This window comes from Oncorhynchus nerka, linkage group LG20, assembly GCF_034236695.1.
Source record: "Oncorhynchus nerka isolate Pitt River linkage group LG20, Oner_Uvic_2.0, whole genome shotgun sequence".
NCBI lineage: Eukaryota > Metazoa > Chordata > Actinopteri > Salmoniformes > Salmonidae > Oncorhynchus > Oncorhynchus nerka.
The window spans coordinates 35,162,151-35,189,030 of NC_088415.1; the positions used below are offsets into that span (position 1 = coordinate 35,162,151).

Genomic DNA, 26,880 nt, shown 5'->3' on the forward strand with positions numbered 1-26,880 from the left:
TATAGTGTAGTGAGTAGCTGGTGGGGCTCTGCTGTGACCACCAGTAATATAGTGTAGTGAGGAGCTGGTGGGGCTCTGCTGTGACCACCAGTAATATAGTGTAGTGAGGAGCTGGTGGGGCTCTGCTGTGACCACCAGTAATATTGAGGAGCGTGACCACCAGCAGTGGAGTGAGGAGCTGGTGGGGCTCTGCTGTGACCACCAGTAATATAATGTAGTGAGGAGCTGACCACCAGTAATATAGTGTAGTGAGGAGCTGGTGGGGCTCTGCTGTGACCACCAGTAATATAGTGTAGTGAGGAGCTGGTGGGGCTCTGCTGTGACTACTACATTTCATGTGTGTCAATATATGAGCTGAAGGGAAAAAGACAGAAACCAAACCACTATGATTACTTCTGTCTTTCCCCTCTCATTTACTGGTGTGTCAGAGAGAGGCAGAGACCAGCGTTTGCGTGGATGGAGAGGAGAGCAGAGCAGAGCTGTCCAGGGTGTAATCTGTGAGATCTGGGTGGCTGGCTGATTGCGTGTGACCATCAGTTGACCCCAGAGCATACCCTGCCCGGGGTTTACGACCCCATCACATGGGATCAGATACCTGGCGGTATTATTGACTGTTGATATGGCTCTGCCTCGGATACCTGGCGGTATTATTGACTGTTGATATGGCTCTGCCTCAGATTCCTGGCGGTATTATTGACTGCCTCGATACCTGGCGGTATTATTGACTGTTGATATGGCTCTGCCTCGGATACCTGGTGGTATTATTGACTGTTGATATGGCTCTGCCTCGGATACCTGGCGGTATTATTGACTGTTGATATGGCTCTGCCTCGGATACCTGGCGGTATTATTGACTGTTGATATGGCTCTGCCTCGGATACCTGGCGGTATTATTGACTGTTGATATGGCTCTGCCTCAGATTCCTGGCGGTATTATTGACTGTTGATATGGCTCTGCCTCGGATACCTGGCGGTATTATTGACTGTTGATATGGCTTTAACATGAGGAGGAAATAAACCTGTTGCTTTAAAAATATAGCAAGCAGATGTTCTGTGTGTCCTCCTTCATGTCTTTCTTTATAAATCTAGCCTCTTGTTTAAAAACTGAACATGGGCTGGCTTACATGTCGTATTTGCGCCAACAGTACATGCTAATTTCATTTCCAAACAACATTCATACAGTAGCATTGTGATAGATGTTACATGTAAAGGAAGTGTTCAGTAAACATGTGCTTTCTGCAACACTCCCAGTGTCTCTGTCAGTCCCCATGTCCCCTCCATTCCCTCTAACACATTAACATCATGGCAGATGTTTGCAGTCGGCCTCTGGCTTAATAAGGCGTATGTGGCCTTTATTAATTACAAACAGAAAGCCAGTCACGCTCGCGGACACCAACGCCACCCTACCAGACGTGCTAAACACTTTTTTATCACACTTGGAGCAAAACGACTCTGAGCTGCCGAGGAGAGCCCCAGAGGACAACGAGGGCTGCGTGTTTACAGTCTCCAAGGAGGATGTAAGTAAGTCATTCAAAAGTATTAACCCTCGCAAGGATTCCGGCCCAGACGACGTCCCTAGCCGCGCCTTCTGAGTATGAGCAGACCAGCAAGCTGTTGTGTTCTCCAACATTTGCAATCTCTCTCTAGCTCAGGCCATCTGCTTCAAGATGTCCACTATCAGCCCGTGCTTAAGAAAAGGAAAGGAACTGAACGACTACTGACCCGTAGCACTCACTTTGGTCATCATGAATTGCTTCGAGATGCTCGTCAAAGACCACATCACCTCCTCCCACGGACAATGCACTGCACACTACTGCACACTGCACTCACGCACCTGGACAAGAGGAATGATTATAATACGAGGAGGCTGTTCATCGACTACAGCTCGGTCTTCAATACCATAGTGCCCTCTAAGCTCACCACAAAGCTCACAGCCCTGGGTCTGAACTCCTCCCTATGCAACTGGACGAGTTCTTCCTGACGGGCCGCCCCCAGGTGAATGTAGGTCCTTCACACAGATCCTCAACACAGAGCCCCCCCCCCCTCAACAGACATATAGCCAGTCCCCACCCCAATTAACATGTATCATGCTGAATAGCCACCACTACTCCTATCCCTCTAACCTAATCTATGTTCCAAACAGGTCACATCCCATCATGATGTCCAGCTCTTACTCTTAGATTATATCATGTCTTATTGTTGTTGCATTGTCCAGAAGGAACATGTAAGTCTGTGTTTAGTTGGATGGTGTATACCATGTGTATCCTGCACATACCACTAATAAAACTGGAAACTTTCTCTGTCCTGTGCTGGACTGACCTGGCTGCCACCAGTCATTCTTGGCCTGTCCTGGTCTGTCCTTTAACAGCCAGACAGGAGCAGAGCATGTGTTGTGAATTAACACATAAATAACGCCTGCTGGACTAAGATCCACCTGCTCCCCTCAGGGGCCCTTGAAATGTCCATCTCAGCCCTCAGGCCTTGTGATGGAGCTGGCCCAAATGGGCACAATTTCAGACGGATGGGAGACCGATTGTCCCCGAGGAAAAAAGCAATTCCTTTTAAGCAGTGCTTTAGACAGGCTAATGTGATGCATCACTGTCTCCTCTCTCTCTGTGTGGTGTGTGTGTGTGTGTATATCCGTGCGCGCATGTGTGCGTGTGGTGTGTGTGACGGTGTTCATTTTGGCACTCATTTAGATTTAGTCGTAGTCATTTGAACTAAATTAGTCGGTCAAATTTTTCATCAGTTCAATACTGATTTAGTCTATTGTCAAACTTACAAAAACAGTGGGCAATTTTAGTCAACTATATTCCCTTTCATTTTACTCACATCACATTTGCATTGCCTCATTAACCTCTAGTAAACAGAAATCACTGACTGCCATGTGCACAAACGTACATAACCTTGTCCTACCAACATATTGTTCTGCATACCACCCTATTCTCTTCCCAACAGCAGAAATATGACAAACATGTATGAGAGTAGTATGGGTTTCACAGCATCATTGCCATCGTTATCCACGTTGTCATCAACGTTCCACAGATGCCGCAGCCACATTGGTGTCCAAAGTAGAATGGGCTAATGACTTTGAACGAGAGCGAATGACTGTTTCGAGACACTAAACCTCGAGTCCGAATCGAGTGCCAAATCCCCTGTGCTCGAGTCCGAGTTCCCTATGTTCAAGTTCGAGTCACCAATAGTCGAGTCACAAGTCCCTATGGCTTAATTCCCAGTGCTCGAGTCCTGGTCCAAGGCTACTGGTAATGTTACAAGGGTAACGTTCAGTTGCAGATAGAAATGACATGAATAGAGCCACCATTATTTCTTATTATATGTCAGAAGGCATATTTGTTCTACATAGCATATTTCTATCTGAATGTTCCAAAATGTTGTGTCCCGCTGAACGCACCCCGAGTTGGTAGCTAATGAAGTAACACGACTGAAAAGGTGTAGCCTAAACAAATGGTTAACGATACGGTTCGCAAGTAGCCTAGTTTTAGAATGGCCCGTGATATGCGGCCTGCCAATGAACTTCAGAAAGAAAGAAACGTAGCCGCAGTATTACGGGTCATATCTTTTGACCGGTAAGGGTTAGAATCAAGCCCTTTTCTCTGAGGAAAATAGGGAGGCTTGGCTACGTTGGCTACAGAACCTGGCTATGAAATGCAGTGGGGAAAGTGGGAAGGTTATGTGAGACTACAAATTCAAAGACAGATTACTTTTCTATACTCAAGGGAGAGAAAAACAGCTAGACTGTTGTTTTACTATTAAACTCAATACTGTGAGCCAGAGCGGAACCTGTCTGCCCACACTCCTCCTCTTCTTCTTCTTTGGAATTCGGATGGCGGATCCCTGCCAACTTTTAGGTGCATATACCGCCACCTACTGTACTGGAGTGTGAGGCCAGTCACAGCCTACCAACATTAAATTATCTTCATTAGTCCTGTTCCTCTATGAAATATAGCCCCAGACACCACCACTTACACTCAATAAAAACCCACTACCCCATTCGACTACTTTGCACCATGCCAACAGTCTGGGAGGACAGGAACCACCACTTAACACACCCTGTAGCTCTTCTGAAGTCAAATCATGTATACCCAAATAGTTTTCTGCAGCTGCCACCACAACATATATTTTCTTTGATTTACAATATATTTTCTGTGATTTACGATATCTTTTCTGTGATCTCTGCGGTACGGATGATAACCATTACTTTGAACGCTAAGAAGCCAACCTTGATGAAGCATAAATCACTCGTTGGCCTATGCCTCTGTGCTGGCACCAATCTACTACTCACTGTAATCCTCTCACCATCCCGCACACTTGACCCATCCTCCTTCACTTGCTTCACTGCCTCAGCATACGGCACTTCCTGCACTACTTTGACTATGGCCACTCAATCGGTCTCTCTAGCACCGGACACTTCCGATCCCCAGCAACATGGACACCCCTACAGTTAACAAACACAACTTTATCCACCAAAACTCGACCATCCTTCCATGCCCTCCTGCACACTTACCACATCTCCTTCCTACACACTGCTGCGACATGGCCATAAACGTTGCACCTGTTTTTTTTATGGGTCTATTTAGTCAGTTATAGTCTTGTCAATTGCCTCTGAGAAATAGGTGTTTGACAAATATTTTTGTCACATTTTTGTTGAGGAAATTAACACAAGCATCACATCCCAAGAGTAGTCTTTGGAAAATCCTTTTACCTCCTAACATTACAATTCAAGTACTTCTCGGCATGGGTGTAATGGTATTCCTCTCTGTGTGTTTTCCCTGCACGGAGCCATGCATCATGTGTCACATGCATCACACACGCCAGCACACACGTCCTATCCCATCCACTCAGAGCAATGTGACACACAGGTCACCTCTGGGCAAATATGATGAATTGCATATCCTACTAAAAGTGCACAATTCTCAACATTCTCCTCTGGCATCACAGTGTGTTTTAAGACCATATCTCTCCTTCAAAATGACATCTACCTGCAGCCTTAAGAGGCACCAAATAATGGAAATATTGGACAGCAGTCAAAAAGGCAGATTAGTCTGACTCTGAGAGACATTCTTAATGGGTTCCTCAACAAAAGTCATTTGGTAAAGGACCATTTGGCACGACATTAAAAGATAAGAAAACAGTTATCTTAGTTGTTTCTTAACCCTTATCTGGTCAGTTCCTGGATGGGAGACCAGATGCTGCTGGAAGTGGTGTTGGAGGGCCAGTAGGAGGCACTCTTTCCTCTGGTCTAACGAAATATCCCAGGGCTGTGATTGGGGACACTGCCCTGTGTAGGGTGCTGTCTTTCGGATGGGACGTTAAACGGGTATCCTGACTCTCTGAGGTCATTAAAGATCCCATGGCACTTATCGTAGGGGTGTTGTCCCTGGCTAAATTCCCAAGCTGGCCCTCAAACCATCAAGGTCACCTAATAATCCACAGTTTACAATTGGCTCATTCATTCCCCTCCTCTCCCCTGTAACTATTCCACAGGTTGTTGCTGCAAATGAGAACATGTTCTCAGTCAACTTACCTGGTAAAATAATAAATAAAATGAATTGTCATGACGTTGGACTGGGGGGGTAGGTTTATGACAGTCATAAATACCTCTTCCTCTCTCTACCCTACTGATGTTACATTTGCAAAAACCTTGGTTAACATAGAGATTAAAGAAGAAGTTACAGGTCTGTGAGAGCCAGAAATCTTGCTTGTTTGTAGGTGACCAAATACTTATTTTCCACCATAATTTGCAAATAAATTCATTAGAAATCCTACAATGTGATTTTCTGGATTTTTTTTCCTCATTTTGTCTGTCATAGTTGAAGTGTACCTATGATGAAAAATACAGGCCTCTCTCATCTTTTTAAGTGGGTGAACTTGCACAATTGGTGGATGACTAAATACTTTTTTGCCCCACTGTATATATACAGTACTAGTCAAAAGTGTTGGGGTGCTGCATCAAATGACATGGCCTCCGCAGTCAGCCGACCTCAACCCAATTGAGATGGTTTGGGATGAGTTGGACTGTAGAGTGAAGGAAAAGCAAGTCCTCAGCATATGTGGGAATTCCTTCAAAGACTGTTGGAAAAACATTCCTCATGAAACTGGTTGAGTGAATGCCAAGAGTGTGCAAAGCTGTCATCAAGGCAAAGGGTGGCTACTTTGAAGAATATATATATATATTTGGATTTGTTTAACACTTTTTTGGTTACTACATGATTCCATATGTGTTATTTCATAGTTTTGAGGTCTTCACTATTATTCTACAATGTAGAAAATAGTACAAATAAAGAAAAACACTTGAATGATTAGGAGCTTTTTAAACTTTTGACTGGTATTGTATGGTGTAATATAATATGGACACAATAATAAGCACTCCACCCGATTCAAAATGGTTGCTCTTTTCAAAACATTGAATAACTAAGTGACTGAAGTATTCCATTTGTGAGCAAAGTGTTGTGTGACGAGACTGTGTGATAGGTACCAGCCAGCCTACATGCACCTCATGTACCTTTACCTGCCCTGACAGCTGCCTGCATCATTAGTATGCATTAAAAAGAGCAGGTGATTCTGAATAAACCACATCCTCTCCTGCAACACCTTCAGATTCTCAATCCCCACTTAGGAATGTTTTCAATCGAGAAGCTACTGATACATTATCAATTCATTATATTTAATTAACCTCTAAAAAAATATATTTAATTACCACTAAAATTCCATGAAAAACAATAGAATGGAAAAAAAAATATATATATATATATATATGTATAGCTGCCTAGAGGTAGGTAAAATGTGGTTTCTTCTCTCTGGCAGTGGCGAGCATGATGAAGAACTGTAGGCTACACGTGTGCAGTGCGGAGGCCAATCAGAGGCTTGGAAATGTGAATTGGGCCAAGTTGGAGATTATAATGCATTTAGGTTGTAGTTTATTGAGATGCATGAATACACCACATTAAAAGCTTGATATTATGGCTGTTTTCAAGAAGGTCCTACTCATCACTTATTATTACAAATAGAAAATATCACAATTGTGCTGGTTAGGTAAAGTTAGATCAAGCTGAATCAATGTTGTTGCGAAATCCTGCACAGAGCCTTCACCGCTACAACATAATGATTCATTAGCATGTTACATAACATACTGAATATAATGCTACAGCATAGTAGGGCTGTAACGTTACTGTTACACCAAAACACCTCATAATTTCTATTGAGATTTTAGGATGGTTAGCTGAAGCTGAATAGTCCCCCCCCCCAAAAAAAAAAAAAATATATATAATATATAAATATAATGTGCTAAACTCAACAGAGTGCACCACTATGCAGGATACATGCTTTGATTGTAACAAAATAGAAGAAAGGCTAATAGTTAGTTAACACCATCTGCTCTAATTCACCCATGAAACAGTAATTCAAACAGATCTAAATGCATATTCCCATGAAACTGATTGAGATCAATCAAATGATTGGCATGGAGATGCTGTTTGGACGTTTCACCAGTTAAACATGAAGAAGTATCATTGACGATTGATAGTGATAATGACCTATTTTGAAATGATGTATGCCTAACTTGGTGTTTGAGGGTATCAAAAAAAATATGTGTGGGCATAGGCAGATGTTGCAATTGGAGGAGGAATTCATAGTATATAATGATATGATTCAATACGCTACATCTGTCGGTACTTTGATTGAGGAAATGATGAGGTCACAAAGAAAAAACGCACTCCCTCACCTAAAGAATTTGCACAACACCACTGGTCGTAATCCCATGAATAGATGGAATCAAATCAAATCATATTGGTCACATACACATGTTTAGCAGATGTTATCGCGAATGTAGCAAAATTATTGTACTTCTAGTTCCGACAGTGCAGTAATATCTAACAAGCAATCTAACAAATTCACAACAACTACCTAATACACACCAATGTACAGGGATGAATAATAATATTTAGGCAATATGCAGTAGATGGTATAGAATACAGTATATACATATAAGATGAGTAATGTAGGATATGTAAACATTATTAAAGTGGCGTTATTTAAAGTGACTAGTGATACCTTTATTAAGTCCATTTATTAAAGGGGCCAGAGATTTGAGTCTGTATGTTGGCCGCAGCCTCTCTATGTTAGTGATGGCTATTTAACAGTCTGATGGCCTTGAGATAGAAGCTGTTTTTCAGTCTCTCGGTCCCAGCTTTGATGCACCTGTACTGACCTCGCCTTCTGGATGATAGCGGGGTGAACAGACAGTGGTTCAGGTGGTTGTTGTCCTTGATGATCTTTTTGGCCTTCCTGTGACATCGGGTACTGTAGGTGTTATGGAGGGCAGGTAGTTTGCCCCCGGTGATGCGTTGTACAGACCGCACTACCATCCGGAGAGCCATGTGGTTGAGGGCAGTGCAGTTGCCGTACCAGGCGGTGATACAGCCCGACGGGATGCTCTCGATTGTGCATCTGTAAAGGTTTGTGAGGGTTTTAGGTGACTAGCCAAATTTCTTCAGCCTCCTGAGGTTGAAGAGGCGCTGTTGTGCCTTCTTCACCACGCTGTCTGTGTGGTGGACCACACAGACAGCTGGTCTGCGCATGCTCTGAGGAAACGGCTTTGGATGCCGTCTGGGCCAGCAGCCTTGCGAGGGTTAACACGTTTGAATGTTTTACTCACATTGGCCGCGGAGAAGGAGAGCCCACAGGCTTTGCTAGCGGGCCGTGTCAGTGGCACTGTATTGTCCTCAAAGCGAGCAAAGAAGTTGTTTAATTTGTCTGGGAGCGAGACATCGATGTCCGCGACCGGGCTAGTTTTCTTTTTGTAATCCATGATTGACTGTAGCCCCTGCCACATGCGTCTCGTGTTTGAGCCGTTGATTTGAGACTCTACTTTGTCTCTATACTGACACTTTACTTGTTTGATTACCTTGCGGAGGGAATAGCTGCATTGTTTGTATTTTGTCATGTTTCCAGTCACCTTACCATGATTGAAAGCGATGGTTTGCACTTTCAGGTTTGCGCGAATGCTGCCATCAATCCACGGTTTCTGGTTAGGAAAGGTTTTAATAGTCACACTGGGTACGACATCTCCGATGCACTTGCTAATAAACTCGCTCATGACTCTGGATGTAATCCCATGACTCTGGATGTAATCCCATGACTCTGGATGTAATCCCATGACTCTGGATGAGAAGGTTGCGTGTTCAGTGGTAGAGACTTTTTTGTTTTAAAATGTTTTGTTTTAATTGTTGATTTTAACCCTATCCGAAACCTTAACCATTCTGAATGAATGACTAAACTTAATGTTTTAAGCCTATCCAAACCTAAACCCTAGTGGGAAACAAAAGCAGTCGCTAGCATCTCTCCGTGTTGTTGTATTATTCTGCTAGGAAAGGTCATGCCTTCTATCACTGAGTGCTGTCTGTTAGTCTGTCAATCAGATAACAATAACAACATGGGAGGATAAAACCCCTGCAGCATAGTGCTGGAAAATGGATTACATCCCAAATCCCCAGGGAGAGGCTTAAAGCTCCTCTAAACAGGAAGTAGAGTGTTAAAAGTACTGTACCCGACTGATCTGACCTCAGCTCAGTGTCTGGCCTCTGTTGGCTTAAAACACCAGTTTTCCTGTATCTATCAATAGCCTTTTCACATAGAACATCCCTGTGTATGTTGTTTAACCATCCACACACGTCACAAATGCTTTATCCTTAAAGTACCTTAATGTATACTGCATACCCTATAGAAAGTGTGTACCTTCTCAAAGATGTCAGCACACAAGAAAATAATATTATGGGGAAAATAGGACTGAACTGCTCGAAAGGTTACCAAATGACTTCTTCTAACATGACAAATTCAAGCCCGATATCAAATGAGAAAATGTCAATGTTTTCTGTGAAGAATTACTGGTGCAGTCAAACAGTCTCATCCTCCAGCCCGCTGCTTTCATCAGTACGTTTGGTGGTGATGATGACACTGTGCTGTGTATGACTTTGAAAGAAACAATTATAATAATGAACTCGGTCTTTGGACTGGTGTGTCTGTGAGAACCAGGGGGCTAGGTTGTGTCTCTCTTGCTATATTTAGTCAGACAGAACAGACAGCGGGCTGAAGGAGATGAGAGGAGACAGTCTTGGCTGATTGGGTATGACAGTGTTCTCCCCCCCTTGTCCCCCTCTATGCCAGCTAGACAACTCAGCTCTACGTGCACAGAGAAGCGTACACATGCATGGTGACATAAGCCCGGGTTAGTAATGTACACGGCATGGTGTCAGAAACAGAGGGAGATGTGAAATGACACCTCTGGTTCTTTAGTGTACCGTACACTGTACACAAATAGAGGAATGTGCAAAATGACATCTCTAACCTCAGTTTACCCAACACAGAGGAGGGGCTCACACATCAGTGGGTTTTCATTACAAAATCAAATGCAAATCTTTTAGACTTTCATCTGCTGAATTTATGCTAGACGCTGAATCCATGCTAGACACTGAATCCATTGGGTTGGGTACACTGGGCCACTAGAGGGCATACAACCACAGGCAAAGTCACAGCATTCTCCACCATACAACACCCTTATATAAACCACTTTGCCTGAAGTGTAATATTGTGACATATGTCTCAACAAATTAAACGTTTCTGCTCATTTAGACATGCATTGAAACAGATAATTTGGCAACAAGCATGATACATTTTCCCCCTGTGAAACCAATTCCAAGGATCAGTATCATTCCTTGAGATAGAGGTTGTGGTTATCTAAACCTTGGGCCCTGTGGCCTGTATTTATAGTGAGTGTATCTGCAGAAGTAGCCAGCCTGTGTGAAGGCTCTCTCTCCGGGCTAAGCTGAGTCATGGATGGCCCTGGCTGAAGCTCAGAGTCCAGAGATGAGGAGTTAGTCTAATGAACAGAGTCACAGTGGAGCAAAGTTATATTTCTAAGATAGCTGTTGGGATGGTGTAAATAAAACTAGGCTGCATTACACACTGCAATGGATATTCCAACCCTGAGACCGGCTTTGCTCTTGCTGTGGGCTGTCTAACCAATTGCTTTGCTATGTAGGCCTAAGGTGGCAGGCAGTTCAGGAGGAGAGTCAAAGTCCAAAGATAGTAATTTTTTTTGGACTATCTTACATGAGAACTAGCTGCCTTATGTTCTGTTCAGTTTGAGAAGTAGAGCACAAAGATGAGGAGAACCGAAGGTCAAATTTGATAGCTTGCTACTTACTAATATAAATTGTTTTATTAAAAACAATATTTTTCTTGCCCCTGATGTATTTATCAGCAGTATTGACCTCACAATAAACCAGATTCAAGGAATGTACATTGTGGTGCTATAACTTGAAGCAGCAGTAGCGGCAAAATCAATCGGAAAAGGACAACTCATGGTGCTGAAAGTGGGCAAAATCGAGTAAGCATAATTAATTTAAACTGTCTTCATTTTAATTAGACTTTACTAACCACAAGAGGGCTGTGTTGGAGACTATTTCTTCCTATTTAAAAATAAGAGTTAGGCATATCTGTTTGAAAGACGAAATTAGGCTATATGCTGCTTTATCCATAGATTTGTTGGTAAATTCCTCCACCCACCATGCACTCTTTAAATAGCCTACCTCTATGTCAATAAAGGGCTGTTAAGTTAAAAACAAGACTCGAAATTGAGGGGGTATGAGAGGGTATGACATAGGGCAATCTTTTATTAGATAAAATGGCCAAAAAAAAGAACAGGCTTATCCCCTGTTTGGTTTAAGATTTTTAAGTAAATAAAAAGTATCCTGTTATATAAAGTGATCTAAAACAGCGCGTTGGTCCGCGAAGCATTATGCTAGAAACAAGCTGTAAAATACCTGGGAACGACTAGACTCTGATGCATATGAGGATATCATTGTTTCGTTTCTTTGACATTGAGGCTTCTATAGCCGGAGAAGAAGAAAACAAGTAATTTGCTTGGGAAGTAATCTAATTCTGTCGCTATCAATTTATTAAGCAATTCACTTGCTGTACAATAGAAGATGTTTAAACCCAGACAGCTTTTGGGGAAACACTTTCTCTCGTTGGGTTAAGCCACGGAATAAGAGTAGCCAGCAGTTAAAGCGGCATCGGTAGGACTACTCTGTCTGGGGTGGAAAGGTAGGCCCACTCTGTCTGGGGTGGAAAGGTAGGCCCACTCTGTCTGGGGTGGAAAGGTAGGCCCACTCTGTCTGGGGTGGAAAGGTAGGCCTACTCTGTCTGGGGTGGAAAGGTAGGCCTACTCTGTCTGGGGTGGAAAGGTAGGCCTACTCTGTCTGGGGTGGAAAGGTAGGCCTACTCTGTCTGGGGTGGAAAGGTAGGCCTACTCTGTCTGGAGTGGAAAGGTAGGCCTACTCTGTCTGGGGTGGAAAGGTAGGCCTACTCTGTCTGGGGTGGAAAGGTAGGCCTACTCTGTCTGGGGTGGAAAGGTAGGCCTACTCTGTCTGGGGTGGAAAGGTAGGACTACTCTGTCTGGGGTGGAAAGGTAGGACTACTCTGTCTGGGGTGGAAAGGTAGGACTACTCTGTCTGGGGTGGAAAGGTAGGACTACTCTGTCTGGGGTGGAAAGGTAGGACTACTCTGTCTGGGGTGGAAAGGTAGGACTACTCTGTCTGGGGTGGAAAGGTAGGCCTACTCACTCTGTCTGGGGTGGAAAGGTACAGTGGGGAGAACAAGTATTTGATACACTGCCGATTTTGCAGGTTTTCCTACTTACAAAGCATGTAGAGGTCTGTAATTTTTATCATAGGTAGTACCTAGAGGTCTGTAATTTTTATCATAGGTAGTACCTATGATAAAATTACAGACCTCTACATGCTTTGTAAGTGGGGAAAACCCGCAAAATCGGCAGTGTATCAAATACTTGTTCTCCCCACTGTAGGCCTACTCTCTCTGGGGTGGAAAGGTAGGCCTACTCTGTCTGGGGTGGAAAGGTAGGCTTACCTTTTGACTTTTCATATTTAACTACTTGCAAACAGGTACAGTTTCGTTGCACACTGCGCGCAATCAAAATTGCGCGCTATCAAAATGAATGCGTTGCCATGTAACGCTTACAGGAGGAAGAACAGTTTCTAAAACTGCATAAGGCGCTGACCTGTCCAAGTGAAGGTAAACATGTTCTCTCCTTTCCACTTTGTTCTAATTATGATTTTGGGTATAGGGGAGGGTAACTTGTTTTTTTTTCAAGTGTTCAGGGAGGGTTTAAGAAAAATATATTTCGCTGAAGGGAGGGCCATCCATTTTAATTTCAGGGAGGTCCAATTTTCTCGATATAACCCTTATTATAAATAACACTCACTCACTTAGTTATAGTTGTTTCAAAATATGTAGATTTGGTTTTTATATGATTTAGTTTCAGAAAACATGCGTGGGAGGCTAGGAGCCTCTCCTGCCAGTTTACCAACCAACATAGGATTCCAACTAATTACTGCTATTCCTTTTAAAGGATTTTAGAGGGACACAGATTGAGGGTGTCCAGCTGTCTCTGTGACACAAGTGCTCCCTCTAAGACCTAGTTTGACAACAAGTCACGTCAAAATGTGGATCACCATGACAATATGTATATGTGACATCAGTAGATTTATAATTGAACACATTTAGGAAGATTTTACACTATTGTGGAGAGATGTACTGCTTGGATTCTTTACATACGATAGAAATAAGCTGAAACATTATGTAATTAATTTCATTATTCTTTTTGCCAAATTTCATGTAAATTTACAAACAAAAAAACACATTTTCTTACTCTACAAAAATAAATTGAACTGTATTTTAAGACAGTTAAATACTCTACTAACAAAAAATCAGTTAGAATTGTAAGTGTATATATGTCCCTTAAGGTCCTTGTGTAATTGTAATATGATATTGTACCCCCTAGCGCGATTGTCCATTGTATATAGTCTATATATACTTGTGTTCCCTCATGTACTTTCTGTATTGATTTGTTGTTGATAAAAATAAAAATTTAAAGTAAATACAATTTTAAAATGTTGTGAGTTCTTCGCAGGAATATTCAGAGTACTATTCAAATCTGGCAGAAGCAGCAGGAATGATAAAAGCAGAGTTTCTAACTATTTTCAAGGAAAGTAGCTGTTGGTTGTTCCGTTTGTCGCTAGAAGTCGCAAGATGACGTCATTACGTAATAGTGACGTCACTTTTACACTTACGCGGTCCCTCAGTCAATGACAAATTCTCCAAAGTAAAAAATATAATGTTTGAAGGAGAACAAAAAGGAACCGATTAAATAATTAAACAGCACAGAAAAAAATTGTACGGTAGAAAATGTATTTTTTTAACTTAAAAAATATGATTATTTATGCCTTGGAGAGCTGTGGTGCCATTTAACAACAAGTACCGGATTTAATACATTCGCTCCACTCGCTGCAGCAACGTGGAGAGGACAAGAGGCTAGAGGGGAGAGAGGCTAGGGAGGGAGCAGAGAGTGGCGGGGGAAGGGGCGCAAGTGACCGCTGCACACACACGCGGAGCCTCAGAGAGGGAGCAGACTGCAGAGCAGTAAGTAGATCGTTCACAGACTGGCACTCTCTTTTATCTAAATTCAATTCAATTCAAGGGGCTTTATTGGCATGGGAAACATGTGTTAACATTGCCAAAGCAAGTGAGGTAGACAACATACAAAGTGAATATATAAAGTGAAAAACAACAAAAATTAACAGTAAACATTACACATACAGAAGTTTCAAAACAGTAAAGACATTACAAATGTCATATTATATATATATATACAATGTACAAATAGTTAAAGGACACAAGATAAAATAAATAAGCATAAATATGGGTTGTATTTACAATGGTGTTTGTTCTTCACTGGTTGCCCTTTTCTCGTGGCAACAGGTCACAAATCTTGCTGCTGTGATGGCACACTGTGGAATTTCACCCAGTAGATATGGGAGTTTTTCAAAATTGGATTTGTTTTCGAATTCTTTGTGGATCTGTGTAATCTGGGGGAAATATGTCTCTCTAATATGGTCATACATTGGGCAGGATGTTAGGAAGTGCAGCTCAGTTTCCACCTCATTTTGTGGGCAGTGAGCACATAGCCTGTCTTCTCTTGAGAGCCATGTCTGCCTACGGCGGCCTTTCTCAATAGCAAGGCTATGCTCACTGAGTCTGTACATAGTCAAAGCTTTCCTTAATTTTGGGTCAGTCACAGTGGTCAGGTATTCTGCCGCTGTGTACTCTCTGTGTAGGGCCAAATAGCATTCTAGTTTGCTCTGTTTTTTTGTTAATTCTTTCCAATGTGTCAAGTAATTATCTTTTTGTTTTCTCATGGTTTGGTTGGGTCTAATTGTGCTGTTGTCCTGGGGCTCTGTAGGGTGTGTTTGTGTTTGTGAACAGAGCACCAGGACCAGCTTGCTTAGGGGACTCTTCTCCAGGTTTATCTCTCTGTAGGTGATGGCTTTGTTATGGAAGGTTTGTGAATCGCTTCCTTTTAGGTGGTTGTAGAATTTAACAGCTCTTTTCTGGATTTTGATAATTAGTGGGTATCGGCCTAATTCTGCTCTGCATGCATTATTTGGTGTTTTACGTTGTACACAGAGGATATTTTTGCAGAATTCTGCGTGCAGAGTCTCAATTTGGTGTTTGTCCCATTTTGTGAAGTCTTGGTTGGTGAGCGGACCCCAGACCTCACAACCATAAAGGGCAATGGGCTCTATGACTGATTCAAGTATTTTTAGCCAAATCCTAATTGGTATGTTGAAATTTATGTTTCTTTTGATGGCATAGAATGCCCTTCTTGCCTTGTCTCTCAGATCGTTCACAGCTTTGTGGAAGTTACCTGTGGCGCTGATGTTTAGTCCAAGGTATGTATAGTTTTTGTGTGCTCTAGGGCAACAGTGTCTAGATGGAATTTGTATTTGTGGTCCTGGTGACTGGACCTTTTTTGGAACACCATTATTTTGGTCTTACTGAGATTTACTGTCAGGGCCCAGGTCTGACAGAATCTGTGCATAAGATCTAGGTGCTGCTGTAGGCCCTCCTTGGTTGGTGACAGAAGCACCAGATCATCAGCAAACAGCAGACATTTGACTTCGGATTCTAGCAGGGGGAGGCCGGGTGCTGCAGACTTTTCTAGTGCCCGCGCCAATTCGTTGATATATATGTTGAAGAGGGTGGGGCTTAAGCTGCATCCCTGTCTAACCCCACGACCCTGTGTGAAGAAATGTGTGTGTTTTTTGCCAATTTTAACCGCACACTTGTTGTTTGTGTACATGGATTTTATAATGTCATATGTTTTACCCCCAACACCACTTTCCATCAGTTTGTATAGCAGACCCTCATGCCAGATTGAGTCGAAGGCTTTTTTGAAATCAACAAAGCATGAGAAGACTTTGCCTTTGTTTTGGTTTGTTTGGTTGTCAATTAGGGTGTGCAGGGTGAATACATGGTCTGTTGTATGGTAATTTGGTAAGAAGCCAATTTGACATTTGCTCAGTACATTGTTTTCATTGAGTAAATGTACGAGTCTGCTGTTAATAATAATGCAGAGGATTTTCCCAAGGTTACTGTTGACACATATTCCACGGTAGTTATTGGGGTCAAATTTGTCTCCACTTTTGTGGATTGGGGTGATCAGTCCTTGGTTCCAAATATTGGGGAAGATGCCAGAGCTAAGTATGATGTTAAAGAGTTTTAGTATAGCCAATTGGAATTTGTTGTCTGTATATTTGATCATTTCATTGAGGATACCATCGACACCACAGGCCTTTTTGGGTTGGAGGGTTTTTATTTTGTCCTGTAACTCATTCAAATTCTCATTCCCTTCAGGGTGTTTGCAATCACTCTACTCTACATAACTTCATATTTGCCATTGCTGCGGGATATAGGATGGAAATAGACACAGCTAAATGTGACAAACTCCACTATTGGTATTGTGATATGAATTGACATGAGCCTTTATAAGCATTACATAACATTGAGCAAACACAGAGGGGTGAATCATGGTTCCACAGTAAATGCTAATCAGCCCAAACAGCATGAGGAGAACTAAATCACTGACTGTCTTTATTGTAGGACTCAGTATTAATGTGAATGTCTTCAGGTAGGGACAGTCACTGACCTACATAACTCAGAGGGAAGACAGACAGACAGAGAGAACTAGACTGGTCACAGAGCAGATGGAGGTGGCAAAACAACAAAACATTGATCCCAATTATCTGCTGTTGGAAGTAAACTGTCTACCTGAGAAATAAAAACTGGCAGTCTGGCACCATTATGGAAATGTAGAGAAAATCACGCTAGCATTTTAGCAGCATATATTGCTAATCAAATTCCACGTTTCTGATATAGTTGTCTACCGTGTACCACTGGGCCAATCAAAGGTGTTAACACAATGTTCAAAATCGGTACTTGGTGAATTTTAAACTGACGTCTTCAGGTCTGTCCCAAGTAAAGTGGTTCAACAAATACCCTTATCAATATGCGCTTATGCACAGGAAATGCATTGCTATTTCCACACACCAAAACAATAGAAAATTCCTTTCTATAGCACAGACAAAGGGAAACTCACCAGATTTTCTTTGGTCTTCCGATTCGGAAAGGTGAGCAAGGCATGTTGGTATCTTGTGTTTTTATTGTTCTTGTCTAGAGGTTAACTGATAAACACCAGGCTTCTTTACATGATCTCAAAACTGTCATTTGGAAGTTTTAGCAGATTAACTTCCTGCAACAAGTCCTCTTTGTGGGCCTACAAAATAAACAGCACTTTCTGGGAGACCTCTGTCCAAGCCTGCAACGTACATGCAGCCACATGATTCTCCTTGGCTTTGTTAGCGGTTTGTTTTTTTCCACATTAGAGAGATGTTGGGAAAGGTCTTTGAGGTTCTTTTGAAAATGACTCACCTCCACCTATTGTCTTTCAGCTGAATGTATTGAAGGAAAGCTGATACCAGGTACAACCTGCGTCATTCAACTTTTCTCTGTTTTAGCATTGATTTAATCCCAATTGGCCATGCAGACCAATCCAAGACTGCTATTGAGCTCTAAATTACATTCAGCGAATAAGTATTACTATAGAAATGTAAAAAACCCTGTATTCCCAAATTGTCTTACAGTATCAGGAAGAATGTTCTGCAGTATCAGGAAGTGGTCCTACTCCCCTCTACTCTAATCTCCTCCTGTGTTCCAGGTAGTGCTGAGTAATGCGGCCTGGTTTCGACCAGACAGAGAATGGATGCTCCTGAGTGAGTACTCCCACAGGGACTAAGCAGAGAGCCTCTGTCCTGGTGCGGTCACACAGCGAGAGAGAGGGGGGTGGAGGTCGGGCTGACATCCAGTGCAACCCTTCAACCTCCAGGGAGAGTTGAGCTCCATCTGCTCCTGTCCGTGTGTCTGCAGTGTCGGTGCCAGGCTCCACATGCCACTCAGCAGCAGAACAGAGCCTTAGCCTTACTTCGCCTGCGCCACCCTGTCCTGCCAACACTGCAGAACAGTTAGGCAGTGCCTTTACTGTGATAATGGGACTTGGGACGGGGAGTGCGGCAGACCGGCTGGGCAGGACGGTGTCCCATGCTGCTCTCCCTCTCTATCAGTGGCTCGTGTATTACTTTACTCAGTCTGTGGGATCTCAAGTGAAACTGTTCAAGTTCTTATCATAGAGGCGTCATAGAGGCAGGTGTCATGACCATAGGGGGCACAAGGTCATGTGCCCCTCAGATTTGTCCTGTTTAAAATGATCCAGGTATTTCAGTTGTTCAATTAATTACTAAACTTCCTTTTCAAGTGCAGGTTTTATAATTATTTATCAAAATATCTATAAGCCGTATTGCGGAGGTGCCACACTGACTGAACCAAGCAAAGAGTACACCTCCCCTATTTTTCCTAGCAAGTGGTTCTTTGTGCATGTGACAAATAACACTTAACTTCCTTCCAAGGAGCAAAGATATGCTAGATAGTCTTTGTCTAGTGCGTGCAGACAGTATCGTCAGTGGAGGAGGAGAGTGTAGAGTGATACCAGCTCCATACAAACACACAGCATTTGATTTTAGCTGTCGATGATGGGCAGGATTCGCATGAGGTATATTTGTAAATTAATTGTTTGTAAATGAATCAAGCTATGTAGCCTATTTAAGCCTTCTTGGTGAATAAATACAACCAATATGCTTTATTGTTTCTCTGTAATACTAGCCACCTAGCAATTTTCTGAAGTTGGCTTTAGCTAGCCAGCTAGATAGGTTTCCAATATCCCAACCTGATAACTAGCTACCAAGCCATTTCAGGCTATCAATAAAGTAGCATGTCTAACTATCTTAGCAGGCATGCCTGCTGGTAAGTTTGTTAAGCTTTAGAAAAGCAAGCAAGTACTAAATGTACTGAATAAGACTCATATTCCTTTCAATCTTTTACCCAGATTTTAGCAGAGAAGCATATTTAGGGTTACGCTACTATATACCAGTGTGGCAGTTATACTAAACTCCTAAGGCATAGAAGTTCTCAAAGAATCAATGTGCATCATTCATTAAAATGACAATGAGGTAAAGAGGTATGCTTAGATAGACTGCAGATTTATTTTTTTACATAGAATTGGGCATAATGACCATCCTCACGTACTTTGTGCCCCTTCTAAAATAATGGGTGCATGACGCCTGAGTACTAGTGTCTCACAAACAGAATGTCCTGTGGAGAGACAAACGCCTTACTCTGTGGAAATCATTCACCTGTATGCAGGGCTCTAGAGTGCGACCAATTTGGTCACATATCTGACAAAACATTTTTGCTGTGAGACCAGTACCTTTATTTTGGGAGCACCGTGTGACAAAAAAAAGAATCCAATATGTCAGGCAGCTTATTGGTTAGAGTGTTGGGCCAGTAACGGAAAGGTTGCTGGTTCGAATACCAAGCTGTCAAGGTGAAAAATCTGTCAATGCTCGTAGAGACCCATGGACTTCAAGGCATTGCACAAACTTCCTTCATACTGGACACAGAGACGTACAAATAGTATCCACATGTTCATCTGACTCTGGGTAAATATAAAAAGTATCAATTTAACCCTAACTTGCTCCAGGGGCACTGTACTACTATGACTGACTGACTGTGTAAAACAACACATTTCATTGCACCTATCGGTGTGAGACAATAAAACATATATTACTGCTCAAACAAGATACACTGTTTACAAATAATAACCAATCATAAAGCTTCAAATGTTTAAATATAGCTATTTAAACCAATCAAACGCCAGGCACACAAGCCAATCCCTTTTCATGCAAACATTCCCTCAGAACTGTGAGCTAAGTAATGGCATGAGCTAGTTAGCAAGAACAACAACAATGAAATGCGGTGTAACTGAGTCTTTCTTTGACAAAAAAAACAAATGATGAAAATGATCAACCACGACCAGAAGATGATGATGACGCAGTCGGAGATGCTGCTACAGATCCATCTCCTCAGAAAAAGAAAAAGCTCTACATGTTCCCGAGAGGGGTAGCTTTGCGAATTCAAGTAGCTAAGGAGGGACAAAATTAGCAACACAATGTTCTGTGAGTACTGTCGAAAGTGTGGAGTAATATCAGCAGGAAGACTTATTTTGCCACTGGCCACAGCAACCTAAACCACGAGTCGTTGCTAAAACATGACTTAAGCCAAAAGCACATCAAGTGCATCGGGACAGGGGCTGGAGCAACATCGCTACGTCTACTAGCTACCAGCAGTATTTGACAGGTGACAGCCCAAGCTGGTCAACAGGCAGAGCTAGAGATGACATTTTTCACTGCTTACTGCATTACCAAAGAGTAGATGGCTTTTACCAAATTCAGACCCATGTTACTCACCCAGAAAAAAAACATTTATGACAAATCAACTCCACATTTGGAAACGTGATGTCCTGCGCAAACATTATTGCTACTATACGGGAAGAGGGTTAGTGTTATCCCGGTTCCTTAGGACGTCCAAACCCTAAAAGCTAGTTGATTTATTAGCTACATTCTAGATCTAAGAAATCGATTAGTCATTGTGAGAGGAGACTAAACATGTATTTAATTAAGTGTCAATTCATAGTCAGCTTGTTGCTTTTTTACAACATTCATTTTATTACATAGTTTTGTATTATGTTTATTATCTGTTCGCTAAATGCAGTTATGTATAACAGTTTCCAGTTGCACTTTTAAATATAATCAAAGTTATCTTTTAATCACCTATATACATATTATTTTGCACTTTTGAATACAATTCTGTTTTGTACGGCACAGGCTCCCTGCCTGTGCCATTAAACCCCTACAACTCATCCAGAACGCCGCAGCCCATCTGGTGTTCAACCTTCCCAAGTTCTCTCACGTCACCCCGCTCCTCCGCTCTCTCCACTGGCTTCCAGTTGAAGCTCGCATCCGCTACAAGACCATGGTGCTTGCCTACGGAGCTGTGAGGGGAACGGCACCTCAGTACCTCCAGGCTCTGATCAGGCCCTACACCCAAACAAGGGCACTGCGTTCATCCACCTCTGCCCTGCTCGCCTCCCTACCACTGAGGAAGTACAGTTCCCGCTCAGCCCAGTCAAAACTGTTCGCTGCGCTGGCCCCCCAATGGTGGAACAAACTCCCTCACGACGCCAGGACAGCGGAGTCAATCACCACCTTCCGGAGACACCTGAAACCCCACCTCTTTAAGGAATACCTAGGATAGGATAAAGTAATCCTTCTCCCCCCCCTTAAAAGACCTAGATGCACTATTGTAAAGTGGCTGTTCCACTGGATGTCATAAGGTGAAAGCACCAATTTGTAAGTCGCTCTGGATAAGAGCGTCTGCTAAATGACTTAAATGTAATGTAAATGTACGTTACATTTGTCTGTCCAAAACTAATAATCTATGGGTGCGTTCGTAAATTCACTCTGGAGTGCCAGAGAATGCTCAGTGTGTGGTCTGGGCATTCCTAAATTCAGAGCTTTGTCAGATGGCTCTCGGAGCGTTTAGAGCGCACACTGGACGCTCTGACGAGGAGTAGGGTTGATCCGAGCATTCTGCAGTCTAACACCCAAGCTAACTGGCTAAAGTTAGCTAGCTATTTCCAGACATAAATTAGAGAACACCCCACTCTAACCATTTTACTCACCGTAGCAGAGCTGGTCAGGCTGTTTTCATGTTATCCAGAGCCTTGGTGACTGTAACTGTGCTTCTGTCAACAATTTAATTATGCTTTTTTTGCCAATGTTTACTGACACTGGCCATATTCAACGGGTGTTGAACGTTCCTAAATTCATCAGTTATTCTGTGCTCTGGCACACTCAGACGAGAGTGCTCTGAAATCGGAGTAGATAGCCAGAGTGAATTTATGAACATGCCCTAAATTAATAGGTTTGTTGTTGCACTTTTGAATACAATTATTAAAAGTAGTTTTTATTCTGTCTTTCCCACTCTCTTGTGATGCGTTCTACATAATCAAGGTAACAACTGATAGGACAGTTATTTTTATTTTATTTTACCCCTTTTTCGTGGTATCCAATTGTTGTAGTAGCTACTATCTTGTCTCATCGCTACAACTCCCGTACGGGCTCGGGAGAAGGTTGAAAGTCATGCGTCCTCCGATACACAACCCAACCAAGCCGCACTGCTTCTTAACACAGTCATTTTCAGTAAAAATATTATTTTTTTCTGGTGCTCCTAAATTTTGTCTGGTGCTCCTTACATTTTGAAGTTAGGCACAACCGTGCTATCAATGAGAACAGTTCATTTAGAGCCCTGCCTGTATGTATCCTTCACATACAATAAGTTGTCCTTAAGTTGCAGTGTAACTGATACTACATGACGCAGAATCAGAAGAAGAGGAACTCACCATATGCTTCTGGCCCTGGAGAAAGTCTTGTCCACTCTGCAAAGAAAAAGAGAGGTGAGTTAGTCTAGCTGCTGCCTCATCAATTTACTGTAATAATGTTTAATACTGTCCTTGTGATCCACAGTTATAGAATAGATGTCTAAAACTGACATTTGTACCAATGCTGCTTCTCACAATCCAGCTTTCTCAATCTATTTTAATCAACCACTGTAATGTGGGGTAACCCAGGAGACAAGAGCACTGGCACCAACATGAATAGTTAATGTTTTTTTGTTTTCTAACAAAGAGAGACAGTGCTATACATAAGGTCTTCTATTGATCTCACAGGGAGTACAGCAGTCTGCTTGGCTACACAATACATTGCTTTTAAGTTTGAGCTGAGAAAAAGGATGGTGTACAGCACTACTTCAGTTCAGTAAACATGGACATTTCAGCTCAGTGCCGTAAACACTATAATACAGAAAATGCGTTGGGGAGTAGCAGTTACTCTAAATAACTAAGTGGCACTTGTAGGGATCGGTGCCAGTCCTGCATTTCCTGACACACAAACTCCACTTGTTCCATTACTGAATGCAGGGTGCACCCGTCTTTCAAACAAAGCATGCTCGCATGACCAGGACTTCCTAAAGACCTCCTGAGCTTCATGTGACATTTTGAAACCAGTGGTGTTCATATGGCTCTAGTCATATAATCAAATGATACACCGTGGATGTGAATTAAATCAACTGCCAGCCTGTGATTCTCAATTTATGTCAGTAGATGGTACAATGGGACTTGGTACACAAACACATTTTTTGATCTGGCCCAGTCTTGCTTTTGGACTCCTACAGTCTATTCTCCAGGACCTCCAGGACTAGCATGACTAAGGGGTTGGTGCTCTGTAGTGATTGTTGGGAACTAGTGAGTGGGATGTTTAAAGATGTCTAAACGACCTCCTACAGCTGTCTCCTCTACTGTGGATCTGATCTCACGCTAATGTTCCCCCCCCTACTGGGATGACAGTCCATGATCAGATCCCAAATGGCACCCTATTCCCTATATAGTATGCTACTTTTCACCAGGGCCCATATGACTGAACAAAAGAAGTGCACTATGTAGGGAATAGGGTGCCATTTTGGGACTTTTTTGGGACTCCACCCAGACTCCCAGTGGAGTTTCAGGAATCCAGGTCTCTTACTCATCTTTCCATGGATCTCTGTCTATTCTGTCACCAGGAATCGTCTGCATTTTCTATGGACTCGCAACCCAACTTACATCCCAGGAATCCCAGTACCATTACTGGAAATAGAGCTGGTATGAACATTCTGATGGTTGACCTCTTTGCATCACAAGATAGGCCTAAAATGCCTTCAAAAAGTATTCACACCCCTTGACTTTTTCCACATTTTGTTGTGTTACAAAGTGGGATTAAAATGTATGTCAGTTTTCTGTCAAAGATCTATGGAAGAATATATATATATATTTTTTAATTAAATGGTCAAATGAAACACTAATATATTTGATTAGATAATTATTCTACCCCCTGAGTCAATACATGTCAGAATCACCTTTGGAAGCCATTACAGCTTTCTGGGTAAGTCTCTTAAGAACTTTGCCAACCTGGATTGTACAATATTTGCCCATTATTCTTTAAAAATTATTCAAGCTCTGTCAAGTTGGTTGTTGATCATTGCAAGACAGTCATTTTCAAGTCTTGCGATAGATTTTCAAGCCGATTTAACTAGGCCACTCAGAAACATTCAATGTTGTCTTGGTAAGTAACTCCAGTGTATATCTGGCCTTGTGTTTTAGGTTATATTCCTGCTGAAAGATGGAGTTGTCTGATGGAAAGCAGACTGAACCAGGTTTTCATCTAGGACTTTGCCTGGGCTTAGCTCTATCCTTTTTCTTTTTATCCTCAAACTCCCTAGTCCTTACAGATGACAAGCATATCCATAACATGATGCAGCCACTACCATGCTTCACAATTTGAGGAGTGGTACTCAGTAATGTGTTGTATTGGATTTGCCCCAAACATAACACGTTGTATTCAGGACAAAAAGTACATTTCCTTGCCACATTTTTTTCAGTATGCTAACAGGATGCATGTTTTGGAATATTTTTATTCTGTACGGGCATCCTTCTTTTCACTCTGTCCATTAGATTAGTATAGTGGAGTAACTACAATGTTGTTGATCCATCATCAGTTCTCCTATCACAGCCATTTAACTCTGTAACTGGTTTAAAATCCCTATTGGCCTCATGGTGAAATCCCTGAGGGGTTTCCTTCCTCTCTGTCATCTGAGTTAGGAAGGACGCCTGTATCTTTGTAGTGACTGGGTGTATTGATACACCATCCAAAATGTAATTAATAACAAATGGATGTTCAATGTCTGCTTTATTTTTTAAATATTGTTTTTACATATCTACCAATTGGTGCCCTTCTTTGCGAGGCATTGGAAAACCTCTGGACTGTCATTGAATCTGTGCTTGAAATTCTGCCCCTTCACTTTTACCAAATTTTGTTACGTTACAGCTTTATTCTAAAATGGATTAAAATAAAAAAAATCCTCAATCTACACACAATACCCCATAACGACAAAGTAAGTATTCAGACCCTTAGCTATGAGAGCTCAGGTGCATCCTGTTCCCATTGATCATCCTTGAGATGTTTATACAACTTGATTGGGGTCCACTTGTGGTCATTTCAATTGATTGGAGTCCACCTATGGTAAATTCCTTTCATTGGATATGATTTGGAAAGTCACACATCTGTCTATATAAAGGTCCCACAATTGACAGAGCAAAAACCAAGCCATGAGGTTGAAAGAATTGTCGTAGAGCCCCGAGACAGGATTGTATCGAGGCACAGATCTGTGGAAGGGTACCAAAACATTTATGCAGCATTGCAGGTCCCCAAGAACACCGTGGCCTCCATCATTATTAAATGGAAGAAGTTTGGAACCACAAAGATTCTTCCTATAGCTGGCCACCCGGCCAAACTGAGAAATCGGGGGAGAAAGGCCTCGGTCAGTGAGGTGACCAAGAATCCGATGGTCACTCTGACAGAGCTCCAGAGTTCCTCTGTGGAGATGGGAGAACCTTCCAGAAGGACAACCATCTCTGCAGCACTCCACCAATCAGGCATTTATGGTAGAGTGGCTAGACGGAAGCCACTCCTCAGTAAATGGCACGACAGCCCGGTTGGAGTTTTCCATAAGGCACCTAAAGACACTCAGACCATGAGAAACAAGATTCTATGGTCTGATGAAACCAAGATTGAACTCTTTGGCCTGAATGTCAAGAGTCACATCTGGAGGAAACCTGGCACCATCCCTACGGTGAAGCATGGTGGTGGCAGCATTATGCTGTAGGGATGTTTTTCTAGTCAGGATCGAGGGTAAGATGAACAGAGCAAAGTACAGAGAGATCTTTGGTGAAAACCTGCTCCAGAGCGCTCAGGACCTCAGACTGGGGTGAAAGTACACCTTCCAACAGTACAACAACCCTAAGCATACAGCCAAGACAACACAGGAGTGGCTTCGGGACAAGTCTCTGAATGTCCTTGAGTTGCCCAGCCAGAGCCCGGACTTGAACCCGATTGAACATCTCTGGAGAGATCTGAAAATAGCTGTGCAGCGACGCTCCCCATCCAACCTGACAGAGCTTGAGGATCTGCAGAGAAGAATGGGAGAAACTCCCCAAATACAGGTGTGCCAAGCTTGTAGCATCATACCAAAGATGACTCAAGGCTGTAATCGCTGTCAAAGGTGCTTCAACAAAGTATCGAGTAAAGGGTCTGAATAATTGTGTAAACATTTCAGTTTGTTTTTAATAAATCTGCAAACATTTATACAAATCGGTTTTCACTTTATAATTACGTGGTATTGTGTGTAAATTGATGAGGACATATTTTTTATTTTAGATCAATTTTAGAATAAGGCTGTAACATACATTTTTGGGGAAAAAGTCAAGGTGTCTAAAAACTTTCCGAATGCACTGTACAGCATGTGTTGGGTACAGAGATGGGGTAGTTATTCAAAAATCATGTTAAACACCATTATTGCACATGCAACTTATCTGATTTGTTAAGCAACTTTTTACTACTGTAGTCA

At 42.3% G+C, this 26,880-nt stretch overlaps 1 protein-coding gene across 10 annotated transcripts in view; it reads right to left on the reverse strand.

Annotated features, from left to right (window-relative positions):
* Window positions 1-26,880, reverse strand: part of LOC115102354 (rap1 GTPase-activating protein 1-like) — a 94,846-nt gene that overhangs the window by 53,043 nt on the left and 14,923 nt on the right. For all 10 annotated transcript variants that reach the window (XM_029622227.2, XM_029622235.2, XM_029622231.2 and 7 more), the window contains exon 2: window positions 22,787-22,822. In XM_029622227.2, the coding sequence (XP_029478087.2) occupies window positions 22,787-22,822 (36 nt within the window). The remainder of the gene's footprint in view (window positions 1-22,786; window positions 22,823-26,880) is intronic.